Source organism: Myxocyprinus asiaticus, chromosome 12, assembly GCF_019703515.2.
Source record: "Myxocyprinus asiaticus isolate MX2 ecotype Aquarium Trade chromosome 12, UBuf_Myxa_2, whole genome shotgun sequence".
Classification (NCBI taxonomy): domain Eukaryota; kingdom Metazoa; phylum Chordata; class Actinopteri; order Cypriniformes; family Catostomidae; genus Myxocyprinus; species Myxocyprinus asiaticus.
Genome location: NC_059355.1, coordinates 19,113,850 through 19,135,349, shown reverse-complemented (window position 1 = coordinate 19,135,349; position 21,500 = coordinate 19,113,850). Strand labels below are relative to the sequence as shown.

Below are 21,500 nucleotides of genomic sequence, written 5' to 3'. Positions count from 1 at the left end.
ATCCCTCATAACTCTAAGACTGCAAGAGACTACAAACCCCTGCAGCAATCCCCACCTCACATACACATACACAAACACACACACACACTGCTGCTGCAGACCCACAGAACCAAGGACCCAGCCACCTCTTTGACACCTTAAAGCCCTGCACCTTGCCGAGAGCGTTTGTGAAAGGCTGCAGAGTGTAAAACAAAGCCATCTGTTGGACTAATCGGCCTCCGCTTCAAGAAGGGGGAAGCAGATGTCCTAAACAGCTGCAGCACCAGAACCTGTGCTCACAGGCTTTACTGGACTAATCAACATATTTTCAAGTGATCCAGAACACAACTTTACTATTTTCTGAAGTGAGTGTGGAACTCAAGTCAATCTGCAGGGATCAAAGTAAATACTAGTATGGAAACTTCTATGCTTTTCCCTTAAGGTATGTAGAAATAGTGGTTAACACTTTCTAAAAAAAAAAATTTTTTTTTTCTCCAACAAATATCATCAAAGTTGCAGTGTATCAGCATTTGTGTATCACACTATGTCCTAATCAGATGTGATGCGACAAGTTTTAAATGACAAGCAACTTGCCTGTCCACATTGAATGGGAAACTTCATAGCAACAAGAAGTCAAACAGACAACATTTGGCATTTAATGTAAAACTATGTGGAGCAGGATTTTGAACAAATGAGATTTCATGGTAGGTGGAGCTAGAAGCAACAGTACGTTAAAGTTGCAGTTTGGTAATGCAAGCTAAGCTTATCTCTTTTCTTATCTACAGTATATTTAATGTATGAAGTTCTCAATGTGTTGCAGATTAAATATAACATGGATAACAGAAAAAACATTGTTTTGATCAAATTAAAGATGTGATCTCATGATTCATCAACTAAAATAAAAAATCTACAATTATCTACTTAACTTGAATGTTATACCAAGACAGAAAGAAAGAACACTTGCATGACACTGTGTTACTTCATTACAACAATCCCTTGGAAGAAAATCTAACCTCCGATATACAATAAATGGAAAATTGTATTAAATATATATTAAACATAAACAGAAAATTTAATTTGAATACTTTTTGATTAATTTTCCCATTTTTAATCCATGACACTTTTTTTTTTCTTTTTTTTTTCTCTTTTCCTTAAATATTATATAGTACATAAAAGCATGCAGGTAGCAATGAAAATACTTATTAATCACTCTTTAAGACCCTTTTCTATTTACTGTGTTCAGTAGCTGATCATTCTCAACTTAGTTAATAATCAGTGTCTTTCTCTGACCTTACAGCAAGAACAACCAAGTTTTTCTTTTTACAGCATTCAAACATCAAACATAACATTTCATTTGTTTAAGAACTGACCAAGCACCACACGTCAGTTCTGTTTGTACTTTTTTGCTTTCACATTTGTAGTTCTAAAGCGAACAGTAACAAACTCCATGCATTGTCTGTGCATGCAATTTTGGCTTATATTGCCCACAATACCTTTCTTGATGGAAGAGGAGTTTGCTACTGTTCGCTTTAAAACTACAGCTGTGAAAGTGAAAAAGTACAAACAGAGCGGATGTGTGGTGCTTGGTCAGTTCTTAAACAAATAAACAAATTAAATGTTATGTAATTGAGACAAAGGGATAAAAAACAAGCAACTGACAAAATGTTCTGTCACTCATCATGGTTGGTTATGACCAAAACCCCACTTTACATGGGAGGGCATTTATTGTTTATAGCTGTTTTGCAATGTTCCTAGATAGGACATGGTGCTAGGGGTGTAAAAAAAAAAAGTTCTGTCAGTTTATTATGGTTTTGTGGTCACAGTTTTGCTGAGGTTCAGGATGCCTAGGTGATATCGCCATAAATGGTTCAGAATATTCAACTTACTGACACATGTCCAGCAATGTTTGCCAACAATAACTGTGCAATCAACATTCCCCCCATTGATACTGTAGTTGACATTAAAGGGATAGTTCACCTAAAAAATAAAATTCTCTCATCCTTCACTCACCCTCATGCCATCCCAGATGTGTATGTGTGGCGAGCAGGGTGGGGCCGAGCGGAGTCTGGGTAGAGCAAGGCCAGGAAGATAAGTGGTGAATGAGTTCCACCTGTGTGCCACACTGGTCTCACGTTCCAGTGAGGGGCAGTGGGAGTATTTAAGGAGAGGAGACAGCGGTAAACGGGGAGAGAGAGATGCACGAAGCTATCGGAGTATGTGTTAATGTGTCTGAAAAGCAGAGTATGTGTCGGGGACCGCTGAAAAGCAAACCCTTTGTGTGTGACACTGAAAAGTGTTTTGTAGTAAATAAATGTCTACGTGTGTTGTCAAGCCGGTCCCAGCCTCCTCCTTCCCATGCATTCCTTAAACCCATTTACATTGGTGCCGAAACTCAGGAAGGAGGAGGGATGCGCTGTCGGAGTGCCCTCGCCGCTGTTGTAGGGTCGCGACACAGGTGGAACTCATTCACCACTTATCTTCCCGGCCTCGCTCGGCCCAGACACCGCTCGGCCCCGCCCTGCTCACCACTGTATGATTTTCTTTCTTCTGCAGAACTTAAGATTTTTAGAAGATATTTCAGTTCTGTAGGTCCATACTACACCATAGGTGTGGGTGAGAAACAGATCAATATTCAAGTCCTTTTTTTTGCAAGAAATTCTTCTCCCTGCCAAGTAGGGGGCGATATGCATAAAGAATGTGAATCACAAAACACACAAGAAGAAGAATGTGAAAGTTAAAGTGGAGATTGACTGAGCAGGGAGGAGAATTTAAAGTAAAAAAGGCTTTTAAACTATTCCTTTAAATCCAAAGTGTTCCCAGACAGCAGAATCAAGCAACGCTAGGGGCTTTTCTATCTGTGCCTTACCTTAATCACTAGCCAATGTCATCTGAATTACACCAAAATTAGCAAATCATAAACAGATTAACATACTAACTCTAACAAGTTTATAGAAAGTTACTCTACAGCAAAAAACAAAAAAATCAACCACCACAAGTGCACCTGTGACTCATGTGGTTGTCTTTTTTTCTGGAGAGAAGCTGTCCAGCAACTTGTTGGAATTAGTTTGTTTATCTGTTAATGGCATCACATTTTGGTGTTTATCACACAACAATGTTTAGTGATTAATATAATGTGCAGATACTCTATTTGTCCTAATTATTTGATGTTTGGTTTTCTTCTTCAAACCAGACATACCAGAGCAGTTAGACATGGTATGCACCGCTGTACAATCATGGGTACCAAACCAATGGTGCCTAATTGTGTGGTTTTATGCGACTTGTTTTACCTCTAGTGAGTGTAATATGAGGTAACAGCAGGGTGGACAGCTCTTACCCTGGGCTGCCAGTTCTCATACTGCTTTTGTAGGTTGGCCCCTATAGTCTCCAGGGCTTTCTGTGGACTCATAGACAGAGGATCTGGAAGATGGAGAGAGAAAATAAATGGTCTAAAAATGTGTAATCAAAAATCTCCTGGAAGTACAAAAGGCACCACAGAACAAAATCTGATAATAAATTGAATAGAAACACTTATAGAAAATCAATAACAGAGTATGGTAAAGCCATGAAGTTGAATGCTGACATGTTTGCAACAAAAAAAGAAATAAATTCTTGATTAGGAAACATTTTTCTGCATTGCATGCGTGTCATAACTATTGAAAAACACCACACAGTGATGTTGATTGGGTTTCTTCTGAGCCAAGTGTTTATGAAATTGGTTTACAGCTGAAAGCATAGAAGAGAGGGACTAAAAGTCAATTTTTACTCAATCAAAATGGCTTTTACAGGAATCTATGCCCATCTCAATGTAAACAATTATTCATCACCATATATCCAACAGATTGCATATTTCCCAAACTTTTAAGAAAAATGCATGTTTTCACAAAATTCATGTTTTTCTTTATTACACTGAATCATGCACCATGGGCCAACCTTTACTTCACTATTACAAATAACTGCAGTAGATGAGATCTAATAACAAAAGACTCACATTTTTGGTTCGCAGATCACCGTGCCATAAATTACGGTGTTATGCAATCTTTTTTATTTCATTAGACAAGAATAGGATATACACTCTTAGAAAAAAGGTACTGATTAAGTTACAAGGACGTCACCGGGGTGGTATTATTTTTTGGGTACATATCTGTACCCTTAAAGGGATAGTTCACACAAAAATTAAAATTCTCTTATCATTTACTCACCCTCATGCCATCCCAGATGCATATTAATATCTTTCTTCAGCAGAACACAAACAAAGATTTTTAGAAGAATATTTCAGCTCTGTAGGTCCATAAAATGCAAGTAAATAGGTGATAACTTTTTGAAGTTCTGAAAAGCACATATAGCCATCAAAAAAGTAATCCATATGACTCCAGTGTATTAACTAATGTCTTCTGAAGCGAAACGCTGGGTGTGTGTAAGGAACAGATCATTATTTATTTTTTTATAAAAATGGTGGAGTTCAAACTGCCTCTCGCATGACGCAAGCGCGAAAGCCTCATCTACATAGATATTCATACGTAGATACCTTATTAGCAGCTGTTCCTGTAGACCGCAAAACTGTTTCCACACAAAAGCAGTTTGTGCAGCGGTCTGAGCAAGGAGCTCAGTCTGAGGCATTTTCTCCATTCACTTGCATTCAAACCGATTCAAAGAGCTCTCCCTGTTGACCGTTCCAAGACTGCGCCGCAGATGACTATTCCACACCTCCCGAATGAGGCATCTATGTATGAATATCTATGCTTCTCTGTTGTAAACAACACTGTGCTTCCGGGTTTTTTTGTTGTTTTTTCGTATTTCACGTGCAGTTCTCATGTGAACTTGCCAACATGCTTACGTCATGCGAGAGGCAGTGTGTATTTGACCCTCGTGAAAAAAAAATATATTTATCTATTCCTTTCACACACCTATTGTTTCTCTTCAGAAGACATTAATTAATCCACAATTTTATGATGGCTATATATGCTTTTTGGAGCTATATAAATGTGGCACACATTCACTTGCATTTTATGGACCTACAGAGCTGATAAATTCTTCCAAAAATCTCTGTTTGTGTTCTGCAGAAGTAAGCCAGGAATGGCATGAGGGTGAGTAAATGATGAGAATTTTCATTTTTGGTTGAACTAACCCTTTGAGACAAAAAGGTACTTTTTTAGTTCACAGAGGAACAAAAATACAAATGTACACAATAGGTTCCAAAACTAGTTCTAAATTTCAACTAGAGGTACAAAGAAGGGCCAGCCCTCTTGAAGGTACAACCCCAGTGACAGACAGCCCTTGTACATTAAACATTTTTGGGAGGGAGGGATGGATAAACTCACCTATCCAGCACTCTAGTCTGGCACAGGGTGATGTCTTGACTACATCAGGAGGGTCCACACCAACATTGAGACATAAAACTAGAGCCACACTCACTGTTTTCATCTGGAGGAAGAAGGAAAAAAAGAGAAAAAACAATAATAGAATTTTAACTAGAGAAGTAAAGTTCATCAGGACAAACTTTAGGATAGCTTGAAAAAGCATAGTCTGAAAGTTTATTGATAAACAGAATGCTTAGCTAGGCATTGCTAACATGTTTTAGCATGTTGTTAGCATGTTTTAACACTTAGCAAGACATTGCTAGCATGTTTTAGCACTTCACTAGGTGTTGCTAGCATGTGTTAGCATGATGCTATCATGTTTTTAGCATGTTTTAGCACTTCACTAGGCATTGCTAGCATGTTTTAGCACTTCACTAGGTGTTGCTAGCATGAGTTAGCATGATGCTAGCATGAGACTGAGTCAAACGAGCCAAACAGTAAGTTTCTACAATGTTTTGGTACAGAGCTGTGTGTTTTGCTACTTGGTTGCTAGGGTAAGCTCATGTGGGTGATACTAAGAAGGCTGCTTGCTGTCCTGAGTCATACAAGCCAACAATGAAGCCTCTTCGACATTCTGATCCTGAGATACCCATCTAAGTGATTTTGAATGGAAATCAATGGGGTTTGGTTGCTAGGGTGCTCTAAATAGTTGCTAGGATGTGGCAAAGAAGTTTCCATGATGATGCTTGAAGACTGATTGCTCACCCAATTGAAACAAGCCTACTCTCATGTCTCTAGGACATTCTGATTCGAAGATATCACACTCAGCCATTTTGAATGAAAGTCAATGAGGTTTGGTTGGTAGGTGCTCTAAATGGTTGCTAGGGCAGGGCTAAGTAGTTTCCATGATGATGCTTGAAGACTGATTGCTCACCCAATTGAAACAAGCCAACTGTCATGTCTCTAGGACATTTTGATCCGAAGATATCGTTCTCAGCCATTTTGAATGGAATTCAATAGGGCTGGTTGCTAGGGTGCTCTAAATGGTTGCTAGGGCATGTATAGCCAGTGACCAGAGTGATTCTTATTGGCTGCTTACTAACCTGATTCAAAAGAGTCAATCCCTAAGTGTCTATAACATTCTGTTCTGAAGATAACCTTCTGAGCTCTTTTAAATGGAAGTCTATGGGGGGCAGTTGCTAGGGTGCCATAAATGGTTGCTAGGGCATGGCTACGCAATTTCCAAGATGATACTTAAAGACTGATTGTAGCCCGAGTGAAATGAGCTTGCCCCCCATGTCTCTACGACATTCTGATTGGGAGATATGATCCCACAAATTCAGTGTCTTTTCATAGTAGGAAAAAAACACTTGTTTTCATGGGTGACACACTTGACATAGTATGCCTATGGGGCAATTTTGGGCCAGTTTTACCCTCCAGGGATACATCTTACCCCCAATATCATGTAATTCTCCAAAACAGCTTGCTAAGCCATATGAAATGAGTCCACCCACATGTCTCTACGAAATTCTAATCTGGAGATATGATCCGTCAAAATTCGCTGCAATGCAAAATCTATGGGATTTTTCAGGACGTTTTTTGCCCCCCAGGGGTGCATCGTACCCCCCATCCCTTAGAAAAGTCACAGGTGTCGTAAATAGGCAGGTCGATTTGACACCTCATTTGTCAGTCTATGGCAAGCAATGTGGGATGAGTTAGGCGCATGGAAGGATACAAGTGTATGGAAGAATAATAATAAGTATGTGAGATTAAAATAGTGATGCTTTGCTTCGCAAGCACCACTAACTAGTACAAAACCATACAAAATTTTGGCACCTAACTCGTCCCGCAACGTTTGCCGTAGATTCACGAATGAGGTGTCAAATCGACCGGCCTATTGAGGACACCTGTACTATGACTTTTCTAAGGGGTGGGGGGTACAATGCACCCCTGGGGGGCAAAAAAACGTCCTGAAAAGTCCCATTGATTTAACATTGGCATGAAATTTGTTGGATCATATCTCAGGATCAAAATGTCATAGACATGGGGAACTTGGCTCATCTGAATTGGGATACAAAGCACTTTTTATGCATCACCATGGAAACTACTTAGCAACACCCTAGCAACCATTTAGAGAACCCTAGCAACCAAACCCCATTGACTTCCATTCAAAAGCACTTAGATGGATATCTCCGGATCAGAATGTCATTGAGACTTCATTTTTGGCTTGTATGATTCAGGACATGTGCTTACCCTAGCAACATTTTTAATGGAAGTCAATAAGGCTGGTTGTTAGGGTGCTCTAAATGGTTGCTAGGGCGCCAGTAACCAGAGTGATTCTTATTGGCTGCTTAATAAACTGAAAAGATTCAACCCCAAGTCACTACAACATTCTGTTCTGAAGATTTTGAATGGAAGTCAACGGGGGTAGTTGCTAGGGTGCCGTAAATAGTTGCTAGGGCATGGCTACGGTATTTCCAGTATGATACTTAAAGACTGATTGGTAGCCTGAGTGAAATGAGCCCACCCCCATGTCTCTACGACATTCTGATTGGGAGATATGATCTGACAAATTTCTTGCATTGACTTGTCATAGTAGGGAAAAAAATCCACTTTTTGAGATGGTTTTTTGCCCCCCCCCAGGGGTGCACCGTACTCCCCATCCCTTAGAAAAGTCAGAGCACAGGTGTCCTCAATAGGCCTTTTTTTAACACCTCATTTGTGGGACTACGACAAATGGTACGGGATGAGTTAAGTGCCAAAAAAGTGTACAGAAGAATAATAATAAGTATGTGAGAATAGTGATGCTTTGCTCCGCAAGCACCACTAATAATAATAATAATAATAATATGTGAGATTATAATAGTGATGTTTTGCTTTGCAAGCACCACTAATAATAAAGTATGTGAGATTATAATAGTGATGCTTTGTTTCGCAAGCACCACTAATAATAATAATAATAATATTCTCATATTAGCCTTTCACCAATATATTGGTATTGGCGTACATGTTTACCGATATGCGTAGATATGAAAACTTTTTTTTCAGAACACATAATGCAGAAAACAATGCTTTAGAATTGATGTCATAACGTAGTTTGTCCAGCAGAGTGCGCTCCGACTCCATTGTTTACAGAGCTGACTCTGAACTGATGGTGGCTCTGCAGACAGGGCAGAGTTAAGCGGTGTCTTCTCGGTAAGTTGCTAACTAGTTTGTGAAATACATACTGGAAAGTTAATAAACAATGACCCCATAATTTTCCCTTTTCAATATAACTAATATAATGTTAACCCTGTCCCTGACAACCATGTCACTCAGTGCAGTAAGTAATGTAGCAGGTTGAAAGGTAAACATCAGAGCATCTTATTGCAGCTCAGCAGACAACAGTTCAGTGGTGTATTGTGTCTGTTGAGTGTTGATTTCACGCTATGTTGTTATCTAGTTGGTGAGATGCAATGCTGGAAAGTAAATAAACAACGTCCATCTTTTACTCTCCGTGACAATGAGCTTTTAGCTAACTAGCTAACCATGTAGTTACTTTCATTGCTTGTCAGCTGAGAGGGAGCTAATGTGTAAACATCTATTCACCAATCTGTTTTGTTCAGGATTCACAGTTTGGTACCCTCTTCAACTGAACAATTCCAGTCGTTGCATTTACAAAATGTAATATTTAAAAGTCTGGTTTTCCACTGTTGAAAGTTTCCCCTGAAATTATATAGCAGAATACGGTGTAACAGTATTAAAGGAGACCTATTATGCCCCTTTTTACGAGATGTAATATAAGTCTCAGGTGTCCCCAGAATGTGTCTGTGAAGTTTCAGCTCAAAATACCCCACGGATCATTTATTATACCATGCTGTAAATGCCTCTTTTTGGGTGGAAAATGCCTCTTTTGTGTGTCTCTTTAAATGGAAATGAGCTGCTGCTCCCCGCCCCCTTTCCGGAAGAGGGCTGTGCCTTTACAGCTCGTGCTTCGGATACTATAGCAACAACAAATCAGAACCAATATGACTGACACCAATATGAGTTCAGCCATATATGTATGAGCAACCATAAACGATGCAAAACCTAGGCATTTTGAGTTTGTGATAGTGCTTCTTATGTAGAAAATCACTTCCTGCCCTCCATCTGCATTTCACGCCACAGCAACGCAGTGACGTGACGTCATGTGCAAACAAGCTATAACGACATAGCTCTGGTCTCCATGAATACAATCAGAGACAATGGTAACTTTAGCTGCATTAGCCGTGGAATCAGCTAACAAGCACATTCGGAAAGGCGATTTGCAAACATTCACAAAATATAAAGTGTGATACTTACATCTTCAGGATATAAAGCTGGAACACGAACAGTTGGTACTGATCCATGGTTGAGTCAAATTTTTTGAAAATCCTGCTTTATATTGACCCTCATTCACAAAGCAGTCCAGTGTAAAATTATTTGCACAAACATACACTAATTTTTTGTATGTTTTGGGGCACATTTTCTTCAAAAACAAAACTTGTCCACTGCATCTTCAGTGGCTCTGATGCCAGGAGTACATGAAGACAATTATGTTCACTTTTACAGCCAACAACAGAACACTTATGATGCTTACGAAGTTCAGACATTATTCTTCTCACTGTTGCTGCTCCAGCGTGGGGAAAAAATGGCGGACTGTGTGTCGATCACTCAGGGGAGGATCTATGATAATAGGGTGGAGTCCGTCACCAGTCGTGGGCGTGGCCTGCTCTAAAGTGACGTCACTTTAGAGCGGACACGAAAACCAGTCATTTTGAGACACTGTTTTTGATTAATAGAAATATAAGAAAGAGGAGTGGGTGGACTTCTAACATTGTAGGATGGTTGTGTACACACACTGCCGACTCACATTTATGTTCAAACACCATATCCCCTTTAATATAGTCAGCATTTGACTGATACTAAACAGTACTGATGTTTATTTAGCTATTTATTTTATTTTATTTATTCTTTATTTTAATGGTCAGCATTTGACTGATACTAAACATATAGTACTGATGTTTACTTAGCTATTTATTGTATTTTTGTTTATTCTTTATTTAAATGGTCAGTCATTGACTGATACTAAACATACAGTACTGATGTTTATTTAGCTATTTATTTTATTTGAATTTATTCTTTATTTTAATGGTCAGCAACTGACTGATACTAAACATACAGAACTGATTTTTATTTAGCTATTTATTGTATTTTTATTTATTCTTTATTTTAATGGTCAGCATTTGACTGATACTAAACATACAATACTGATGTTTATTTAGCTATTTATTTTATATGAATTTATTCTTTATTTTAATGGTCAGCAACTGACTGATACTAAACATACAGTATTGATGTTTAATTAGCTATTTATTTTATTTTAATTTATTCTTTATTTTAATGGTCAGCATTTGACTGATACTAAACATACAGTACTGATTGTTATTTTTGCTATTTATTGTATTTTTATTTATTCTTTATTTAAATGGTCAGCAACTGACTGATACTGAACATACAGTGCTGATGTTTTTTAAGCTGTTTATTGTATTTTTATTTATTCTTTATTTTCTCAGTGTTCATTTCTAGAATTAGTTGACAATGTATAATAATAATGTCAAATATTCTTTGATAAAAATATTTGTTTGAGAAAGCAGCCTTCTGTGTACCTTTGCAGTCATATCGGTGCAAAATCGGTGAACAATCCACACAGAAAAGGTCTGTTTTCATTCCAGCTCAAAAATTAACTATACCGGTAATCGGTGAATTTTCCCCCTTTAAAATCGGTATCGGTCACAAAAATCCCATATTGGTCAGGCTCTAATAATAAGTTTAAATAGTAGATCAATAGGTTGGCTCTTTCAAGCCAACCTAATGACTCTTTATTTTCTTCCCAATGACGATAAAACAATTATTCATGTATAACAAAGAATCTGGTTAAACTCAGGTTAAAAAAAATAGTCAAGCAAAACATCAGCAAAAGATCAATGGATGAACTTACAGTAACTACTGCTAAAATTAATTTCAAGAAACAGTTCCTACAATCACTTCTGGTAACCCAGCTGCCTTATTTCTCCACATAGTATCTCCATTTCATTTGTGGAACCAATAAGTCCCAGTAACTATTAGAACATCTAACTCTCCTACCTACTATCTGATTATGTGGTATCAACATGATTTGATGAACGCTGTATCTACTACTACTCAGCTGGAGTTTGAGGTCTGGATATACTGTGCTGATAATAGTCAGTAACCTGATTTGTGTACTTAAAGGAATGGTTCACACCAAAATGAAAATTATCTCAACATTTATTCACCCTCATGTCCTTCCAAACCTATGTTATTGTCTTCCGTGAAACACAAAAGGTGATATTTATGCATAAGGGCAATTTATATATATATATGTATATATATATATATATATATATATATATATATATATATATATATATATATATATATATATATATGTATATATCTAAGACTTGAGAGCTATACCAGAGAGGAAGACTGAACTTAAATTTGTCCTTCCCACAAAACTATTGCATGGCTTCAGAAGATTTTGAATATAGTGCTTTAGTTAAATGGGAAATGTTATGGTATTTCTATGGTGTTCTGTTTATTTATTTTTGCCATTTTGGAGCTTTAAAATAACCAGTCACTATGCTTTTATTGTATAGAAAAAAACTGTGAAAATGTATCTTTTGCATTCCATAGAAAGTAAGTCATATAGGTTTGGAATGACATGAGGCTAAGTAAATGATGACAGTTTTTTTTTTTTTACTATTCCGGTATAGTTATTTTGCTTAGCATCTCCTAACAACTAAAAAAAGCTAGGTGCACAATGAATGAAACAGAATGTAGGTGTCTCGAGATACAGAAAAAAAAAGAAACGTGGCTCAACAGTCAAAGGTGTTAGTCCAGCATTTCTTTACACAGAAAAACAACTGAAAAATAGAGAAGATTCACGCATAAAGTGTTCTGTGTGAAGAGTAGGGTCACTCCTTCTGGATGGCTGAACCCAACCAAATTCCATAAAGTGCTTTAGTGGATGAACAACAAAGATGAGAAAGATGTGTGTCTAAGCTTCTCTTTTCTACCCCTGTGGTACAGCACGACACTAGAATGTCAGTAATTCACGTCTTCGTGCGAAAGGTGAGAACTTGATCCATTTGTTTACAAATAAAATTGACATATTCATCTCCGTGGCAGAGAGCACAGCTGACTCTTGGGAAAGAGTCGTCAGTTCTATCTAAATCTTTCTGAAAAGAGCATATCTGAGATTCTTCTTTATAATCTTCGTATTGGTGTGTCTATGTGTGTGGGTGCGTGAGAGAGAAAGAGAGTGATTGATATTCTATGAAGGGAAAAATAAAAGAACAAGGTCCATAAATTCATGATGTGAACATACACAGAGTGGAGGGAGGATGAACTCAGCACCTTCAAAAACAGAGAGATGGAATCACTCCATCACGAGCCACGGCCGTAAGAAAGGGAGGGGCATATGACTGACAGCTGCTGTAAGTGTGTTTCTGATCGGCGTTTTGCTGATGACAGCAAAGACAATGACCAGACGAGTCCCAGATAAGTCAGCTACACTTAGATTTAGATGAAGATCAAATATAAACCATGCAGCATAAAATCTCCAGGTCAACAATAGTAAGGCAAAATCTGATATCTTGCTGTCACAATAATATTTGTCATTGTGTAATAAATTACTGCATGGCACTCTATTCGCACTGGATCTACAGCTGATTTGAATAAACTCTGGTGTGCAGTTTCAAAAACACAAAAATTCAGTCTACAGAGAGGAAAGAGGCCTTAGTTTTAAAGTTTCCTTTAGGTCAGAGCCGTAGTCTAGTCGCACATGCACTGACACTTTGAGCTGTGGTGCTCATACAAGTGACATGAGTTCTAATTCAGACTGCAAAAATTCTCTACCACACTCCCCCTATCTCTACCCATCGTTTGCTTTCATCTCTCTTTAATTAATAAAAATTGTAAAAAAAAAAAAAAAAAAGTAAAAAAAATGAATCTGTAAGTTTGCCTGCAACCAGAACATAGAAGATCTGTGAAAAAAGCTTCTTAGATCTCGCAATCAATAATAAACAAACGACCCATGTAATAGTCACCAGCTTTCAGAAGAGTCATGCCTATTCGAACTGAGGGGGGCATGTGTCCCCTTTAGGTTTTTGATCCAAGTGCACTTTTAATTGATAATTAAAATGCATGATTGTTAAAGGCAGGCCTGGACTGGGCATCGGGAGCACCAGTGGAAATCCTGGTGGCCTGGCCTGGCCTGCCTTGAGACTGACTTGACCTGCGATATTATTAGTAGGCCTATTATATTTATATTGTGTTTTAATGCCTGGTATTACGGCCTGTGACCTCGGTATGGAGTCTCTCTTTCTCTCTCTCTCGCTTGTTCACGCTCTCGTTCTCTCTCTCCGAGTGTGTATAGGTGTGTGTGTTCTTTTAGCACCTTTGAGCAAATGCAACTCATCTGCTGGTTAGAGCTCAGATGATTTAAGTGTACAAAAGGGACACTGAAGCAGAGCATAGTGGAGAGAAGAGACGATTAATTTAACAGAAGTTAGTCTTAGTGTTTAATTTCGTCAAGTTTATTTTCTACAATTTGACGTTCTTGAGTTATAATTTGTCATTTTCTTTTTTTTTTCTTTTTTCTTCAGGTATTTCGGTTGTTTATTCAGTTGCATATGTTTGTGTTGATTGTTACACGGTTAGTGTTATATGTTAATGTTTCCTTTTTTTTTTTTACGATGCATTTTTATTTTGCTTTAGGTTTTCTTCTCATTTGTAGTAGGTTATTACAAAAGTTCATTTGATTTCATAGTAAAGTTACACGTATCTTTTATGTTACCTTCCCCTTTTGCTGATGCTTTGATTTAATAGGGGTTTGTAACACCTGGCCGATGCAGAGTTTGCTTAATATAAGCAACTTTGGGCTTGTTTTCTTCATAAATTTGCTAATCAAAATGGGTAGTTGCGGGTTGCAATTTTTGGGTCTTATTTTCCAGATGACAGTCACATTTTTAGGCTTGCTGGTGCTTAGATCCCAGAGAACAATATAGTGTGACAAACCACTGATCGCAGCGGTCAAATATCTACACTTATTGCTCGAGCTGCACTCTATGTTAGTGGTGTCAAATACACACCCAGTGAGTCCAATACAACCCGTGGGTCACAGCAAGTTCACGTCTTTCATCTGGATCTGTGAGTAACACTGACACAGCACAGCCCAGTTCATTTTCAAAAATATTTACCATCACTGAATCAAATCTAAATACACTAACACTAACTAATTTTAAGGGTTAGCTGTTAATAGGTCATAATAATAATGTTATAGGTCAGATGGAGCAGGTATACATTTTGAAGATAGGATCAACAGAAATGCACACAAATGGAAAAAAAATGGCACTTTCCAAACATTTCTAAATATATTAGAAATAATGTAAATTACCGGTAGGCTTTTTTTTTATTTATTTATTTTTTTCTTTTTTTTTTATACATTACAATAAGTTGTCATTTCAAAATGTTGTTGTGCACACCTATCATATCCATGGTTTTTCCTGCGTAAAATGTTTTTCGGCGGCCGCTGAAGCGGAATTTCGGGTCGCAGAGGCAAATTACATTATATCCAAATTCATCTTGATTTTGGCTTTTAATAAGCACTAAATACGCTTCTCATGTGAAACGCGGATGTGCACGGGGTGATTGAAGATTGGTTTTGCATAAGTGTTGCGCAATCCACCAAGAATTACATGTGCGTCACGCTCTGCTCTATCCTACTGTATATCTGAAGCATGCAGGTGCCAACCAGGCTTCCCGCGATATGTGAGCTCTGGTGTCAGGATAACGCAGAGCAGAATATGCGTGATTAAACTGGGCTTCTCTGAATATCATGGTGCAGATGACAAAATTTATGCAAACCATTTGAATTCTACATGAGATTTATCTTTGCCTTGGCTTCAGATATTCCTATAATCAAAATGATTCCCAAATCATTAAGATACTGATGGAAGGAAAACAAATCTGTTATGGAGTAAGAAACAATCATTTTCACTATAGGAGCACAGTCACAAATCAGTAAAGTGGTTTACTCATGAATATTATAACTAGCCCTATAGAAATAAGGTGTTTAGTTTGATTTCCCACAGCACCTTGAAGTATAAAAACTCTATTGAATTCAGAAGTTTCTAGATGCTCAGATGATCAAAGATAAATCATATTCATTACAAACATGAAATGCAACTACATTTCTTAAATATTAATTGCAATTATGTAAAACAAAATACATATAAAAAATAAAAATAAAAAAAAGAGATTCAAAGTTTTCTGGTTATTATTTACTTGTATTGTGAGGACCAATAGTGCTGAGATATTCTTCTAAAAATCTTAATTTGTGTTCTGCAGAAGAAAGGAAGTCATACACATCTGGGATGACATACACATGAGGGTGAGTAAACGATGAGAGAATTTAAATTTTTGGGTGAACTATTCCTTAATATTTGTTTTGTCTGTGTAACCTTATAGTCAGTTTGATTCAGTGACATTAAATAATATTTATGACTTGAATAATAACAGTTAATTTAAATGTTACCACATTAAGCACATTTTCTAGGTTATCATTTTATTTTCAGGCTGGATTATGGGGTGGCCTGTATGAGTGGTGAGACTCCCAGCCTGAAATTTTGCTCAAGTCCGGCCCTGGTTGATGGTATGGGGCTGGTTAAAAATACTGATTTTCCGATCGTTTACTCAAAGCCCATCTTAAATAGCTTCTTGAAAATGTATTAGTGGTGCACCTATCAGGAAATTTGAGTCCAATACCGATCACCGATTTTTGGCCGATACCGAATTACTTTTAAAGTGCCCTTAGCCACACTTTTGCAAGTTATATTCTGCAGTTATGTTTATGCCCCACACAGTAAAACTACATTACTTGTGAATTGCTAACATTTATTTGTATTGAAAACAGTTATTAATAGATCTGTTGTCAATATCAAAGGTCATTGTGACATACTGGCAACCAGTAAAAACCATGAGGGCATCACACACAGCAGAGATACGCTCAAATATAAGAAAGTTGTCTATTACTAGCTCCAAAACTGCTCCTGTGAGGAATCATTAGTATTTATGACCTTTAGCGATTTGTTGCAATACAAATCACTAATTATTGGCAAATGTGTCAAGACGCGGTGCCGTTATTTAAGGTTAAACAGTTATATCTGTTATTAGTGGCATTGCGACCAACATCAGTCTGATTTAAATTGGAATCCTCAATTAAATTGGGATTAGCGCTAAGATGAGTGACTGATGAGATATTGGGAGCATGTTTGTTTTGATTGACACCGAGAGCACTCATGTTGAAGGGGGAGAAGCTAATGATCGCTCAAACAGTCTCTATCGCTCAACACACCGTCTAACTGTCATGAATCACGTTACATCACGTATACTCAGATTTGTATTTGCATGTTTGTTGTTTAATTAGTTTTTAAGTCCGTTTGTAGTCTCTTTAATATTCATTCACATGTTATTCTTACATGTGTTTAAAAACAAACTGGCATATTCATCTAAATTACAGCATGTCTGAATTACAGCATTCACGAAGTTTAAATTCGTGAATGCTTAGAATTGCCACCAACTCATCCTCCAGTGGCCACACTGTCATGCATCAAGAGCTGAGAAAGCACTCATTCATTAGAGTAGCAGTGTATGCGTGCTGCAAAAAGATCGGCCCTGAATCCAGGCACGATCGACCGATCGGCGATCATGGATTTAAGATGAAAATCGGCCGTTTTAGATCGGTGCACCCCTAAAAATGTATTAGTGGAGCACCTTCGGTCTTGCAGATGTCACTGCATTTTGCTGAACTCACTCAACTTCCCAAACATATAATTTGAATGTAACAAATTAAATAATAATGTCAAAACTGGCCTGCAATTGAACTGCATCTGGACCCTGTTGTTATGTTTTTCAATTAATATAGCTGTACAGAATACTTCCCCCAACAGCGTGGAGTAAGACTAGGCTGCAGTCTCAGCCCCACTTTATACTAACATTTATATTAATGAACTTGCAGAGTTGCTAGACAGCTCTGAAAGCCCAGTACTTGAGCTTTATGACACTCAAATCAAATATTTCCTGTATGCAAATGACCTGCTAATTCTGTCTAAGACACCAGAAGGTCTCCAAAACAGTTTGGACATCTTAAATCAATATTGCCATGATTGGCAAAAAACGAAAATCCTGATATCTTAGAAAAAAGACACATATTTACCCTCAACAACATCACACTTTAACACAACTCACAGTACACTTATCTGGGCCTGGTCTTAACCCCTTCTATGAATTTCAATTCAGTGATTAAAGCCTTACTTGCAAAAGCCCACAGGGCAATGCATACCATAGAAATGAGATTATTCAAGATTAACATTCCAATCAGAATTTGGATAAAGATATTTGATTGTGTAATTCTACCCATAGCCTTATACAGAAGTGAGGGCTGTAATTGTTAAGAGAACCCCAGACATGATGCCTGGGACAAACACAGATTGAATGTACACAGAATTATTGCATGAAGAACAGAACTTGGCCATCTCCCTATAAATGTAAGAATTAAAAAAAAGAACATTACAATTCTGGAAACACCTAAATTCAAATCCAAGAGATACACTACACTATAAAGCACTCAAAGCACAATAACTAAATCTACAGAGAAGTCCTCTCTGTTAAATAGTATCACAGCTTACAAATAAAGAACCCAATATTAATGCAGCAACACAACCCATAAGAATAAAATAAATTATGAATCAAGAAACAAATACATATATAGAACATTGGAAAAGCAAATAAAAACCCAGAGCCGTATGAAATGTTATGCTGATCTGGAAAGACAGTACAGTCCAGCTGAATATCTCTCTTCTGTCAGAGACATAAAACACAGAGAGTTACTACAGTAACTAAGTACAGACTTAGTGACCACCAACTGGCCATAGAAACAGGAAGATACAAAAAAAACATGGCTGCCCAAGGAAGCTGTCCAGTTACTGCACATCAGGAGAGGTCGAGAAGAGATGCACTTCCTCCTTCACTGCCCAAGAAGCACTTCCCCTTTCACTGCCAAAAATACTCCTCCTTATGAGACTCACTCTACACCAAAATACAAACATCTATTCCTGAATTTCAATCACTCAATGAGAAAGATCTATTTAAAATCTTACTTGGTGAAGGGCCCTCTTCCTCCGTGGCCCATCATTTACACAAGTGCCATAAACTCAGAGAACACAATCAGTGAACATGTCCACTATACACCACCTAATCGGTTACTTGATGCTACTTGCTGTGTATATACAGTACAGTATACCAGTTGATAAAATGACACCATCTCTTTATTTACCCCTCCCCCATCACATTGTCTCTTTTTTTCTTTTTACTTATTTATCTTTCTATTTCTGTTATTTTTTTATTTTATTTTATTTATTTTTTTATATATATGCTTTGGCAATATGTACTGAAGTATGTCATGCCAATAAAGCAAATTTGAATTTGTATTTTCATGATGTATCAATTTAGAAGGTTCCCTGAATAATTGACAACATTAGCTGAGACGTAATTTTTCAAATGTAAGAAAAATGGACGTTATAAATGAGTCCGAATTAAATCAATCTCAATCATATTGAATCGACAGCTTGTAATTCTAAATCAAATCAATAATGTCTTATCTAGGTCATCCACTGGTGCCCCCTAAAATACAGCAGGTGCATGAAACTCCTGCCTCCTCTCAAGATAATAACTCTGGGTCTAATCAATGGTCAACCTCTTCTAATTTGACAGCCCTGCAACCTGCCAGATTAGATCTTTAAAAGCATTAGCTGTTGTATTGCACTTGCTGAATGAGATAATTGTTGTGGTAAGTGCTGTGAGATGGCTTGTACAGCAGTCATCCTTTAAAGGCTGAGCAAACACTGAAAGAACACAGTTCTTGTTGAGTCTTACTTAAAGGTTGCAGCGCAATATTTGATTGTTGACTGAAATAAAAATGAGGCTGTGAGGGATAGACTTACATTCTCGTCAATGACATGCATTGTGTAAAGCTGTATAAAGCTCCTAGATCACAATTGTGTGTGTAATTTTCACAAGGTGCTTTCTGGAGTTTGCCATCTACTGAAGTTTTTTGAAAATATGCTTTTCTTCACTAATTCGTCTGTGGAATGATCAAAAACACTTTCAACAACAGTACAAGACATTGAAGCGACTGAAAAACTACCCTCACAGCCTCGTTTTCATCCACTTAAAAAAAATACGGCACTATTTTGAATAAGGTCTATTGTCTCCTAGTTTAATGTGCAGAGACAACCATAAGCAAGCAATGTGTTGACATCCCAAAGAATGTAAACACTTTCTATGGTGTTTGTATGAGTGGCCAAAATAGGTTGTCCATAACCCTCGCTCAATCAAAGCCATAAGTTTGGGGTTGGAATATTTATTCAAACGATGAGAGACGAGGGGAGTACTTAGGATACCTGTTTGGAAACAGGTGATCACACTTGGAAATATACAACCAGTAAGGATGGAGGTAATGAGCTCCTGTGCTCAGGGAAAGGTCAGTGAGTCATGGGGACACAGCAGGGTCCCCACTGACCTGATCCACCACAGCGCAAACACCAGGAACAGAGAATGCAGACTCCTACAATGGCACCAATGTAACTGAGACACTCAAGACAAGACAAATGAAAGAAGACGACTGGAAGGAAGGTGAGTTGATGAATAAAAAGCCAATTATGGGCACTTTTAGAAAATACTCCCTTTAAAAAACAAACTCTTAAAACAAACTTCATACACTCACTAGAGTACTTAATCAGTCTGCTTACAATATCCAACAGTGGATATACATGCATCACATGAGAGTTCTTTCATTTTTCACTTATTGTGTGTGTGTGGTGGGGTCTCTTTCGCAGTGGACAAAGCACACAGCTGACTGGGGCTGGCAAGCATTATGTTGCGTCAAGAATATATAATGAACCATGTGAAATTTATAATTCAACAGTGGCACTCATAATTCAGCAGTGGTGCAGCGCCGCTGCAAAATGCATATAGGAGAAACACTACTGTTTAATGTTTTCCATATAGTAGACTCATGAACAGAGATGTTAACCAGTTCCAGTGATTCTTTCAAGTCTTTAGCTTTCACTCTTGGGTTCTTTTTTTATGTCATTGAGCACTCTGTGGTGTGCCCCTTGAGTCATCTTGGCCGGACGGTAGGGATGTGCAAGACTAGTCAACTAAACGGTTCTGATGCTGCTAGTCGACACTGGAATTACTAGTCAGTTAGTATTTCCCCCCATTAAACTGATCAACATTTTTACACATTTACGTTTGGCTTTATATTTTTTACAGAGGCTACGCTTAAATTACTGTCATATTAATGTTACATATTTTAAATAGAATTAATAATACAAATTTTATTTTTAAAAAGAGGATATCTGGAGCAGATACAAAGTTTCATTTCACCTCAGGCTGCACGTGCTTCTTTCTTCTCTCACTCGCGGCACGCGCAGGAAAATGTCCTCTCGCTAGACAAGAAAACTCAGCAAATTAGTTATGAAATCACTTCGGTGGTGGTGCTGGAATGGATTTCCAAACGTTTGAAAGTCCCTATGGATGTTTTACATTAGAGTCTTCTTTAAATATGTGCGTGCTTGTACATTATTTTTCCACTGAGCAGGCTTTTTCTAGCGCAGGATAGACGCCTCAGGTGAGTCAAGTCCCGTCTTTCACTGGACCATGTCGACGTGTTAATTTCATGAAAAAATTTATGCTTTTGTGTAAGTATTTTAAAAATTAATGTTTTAGGCTAGGTATGCCATTTTTTTAATCTGCTGATTAGGGATGAAGGTTATTTTCAACAAGGTGCCGACTGCTTAACGGGTTAAACTATCTTTTATTCTGTGTGCACGTCATGTTTAGAATACATTAGGTTTATATTAGGCTACATCTCAGGCCCAATTTTTCTATCCTATAGCTAATTATTTTTTTTTTTTTTTTTAATCGTAATTGTTATTGGTTAACATTCTTTATAGAACAGCTGTCATATTAGATCAATGGCTAATGCATGACTGCATGTTGTGAAATAACTTTTCAGCACCTTTTTTTTCTCTCTCGTAGATTTGGCTTAGTCTACCTGTTAATTATTTTCAACAATGT

The 21,500-nt window shown here is 37.5% G+C and overlaps 1 protein-coding gene across 5 annotated transcripts in view; it reads right to left on the bottom strand.

The window, feature by feature from the left end:
- Positions 1–21,500, bottom strand: part of rptor (regulatory associated protein of MTOR, complex 1) — a 389,387-nt gene that overhangs the window by 313,302 nt on the left and 54,585 nt on the right. For all 5 annotated transcript variants that reach the window (XM_051712022.1, XM_051712021.1, XM_051712025.1 and 2 more), the window contains 2 exons: positions 5,298–5,400; positions 3,314–3,396 (listed from right to left, as the gene is read on the bottom strand). In XM_051712022.1, the coding sequence (XP_051567982.1) occupies positions 3,314–3,396; positions 5,298–5,400 (186 nt within the window). The remainder of the gene's footprint in view (positions 1–3,313; positions 3,397–5,297; positions 5,401–21,500) is intronic.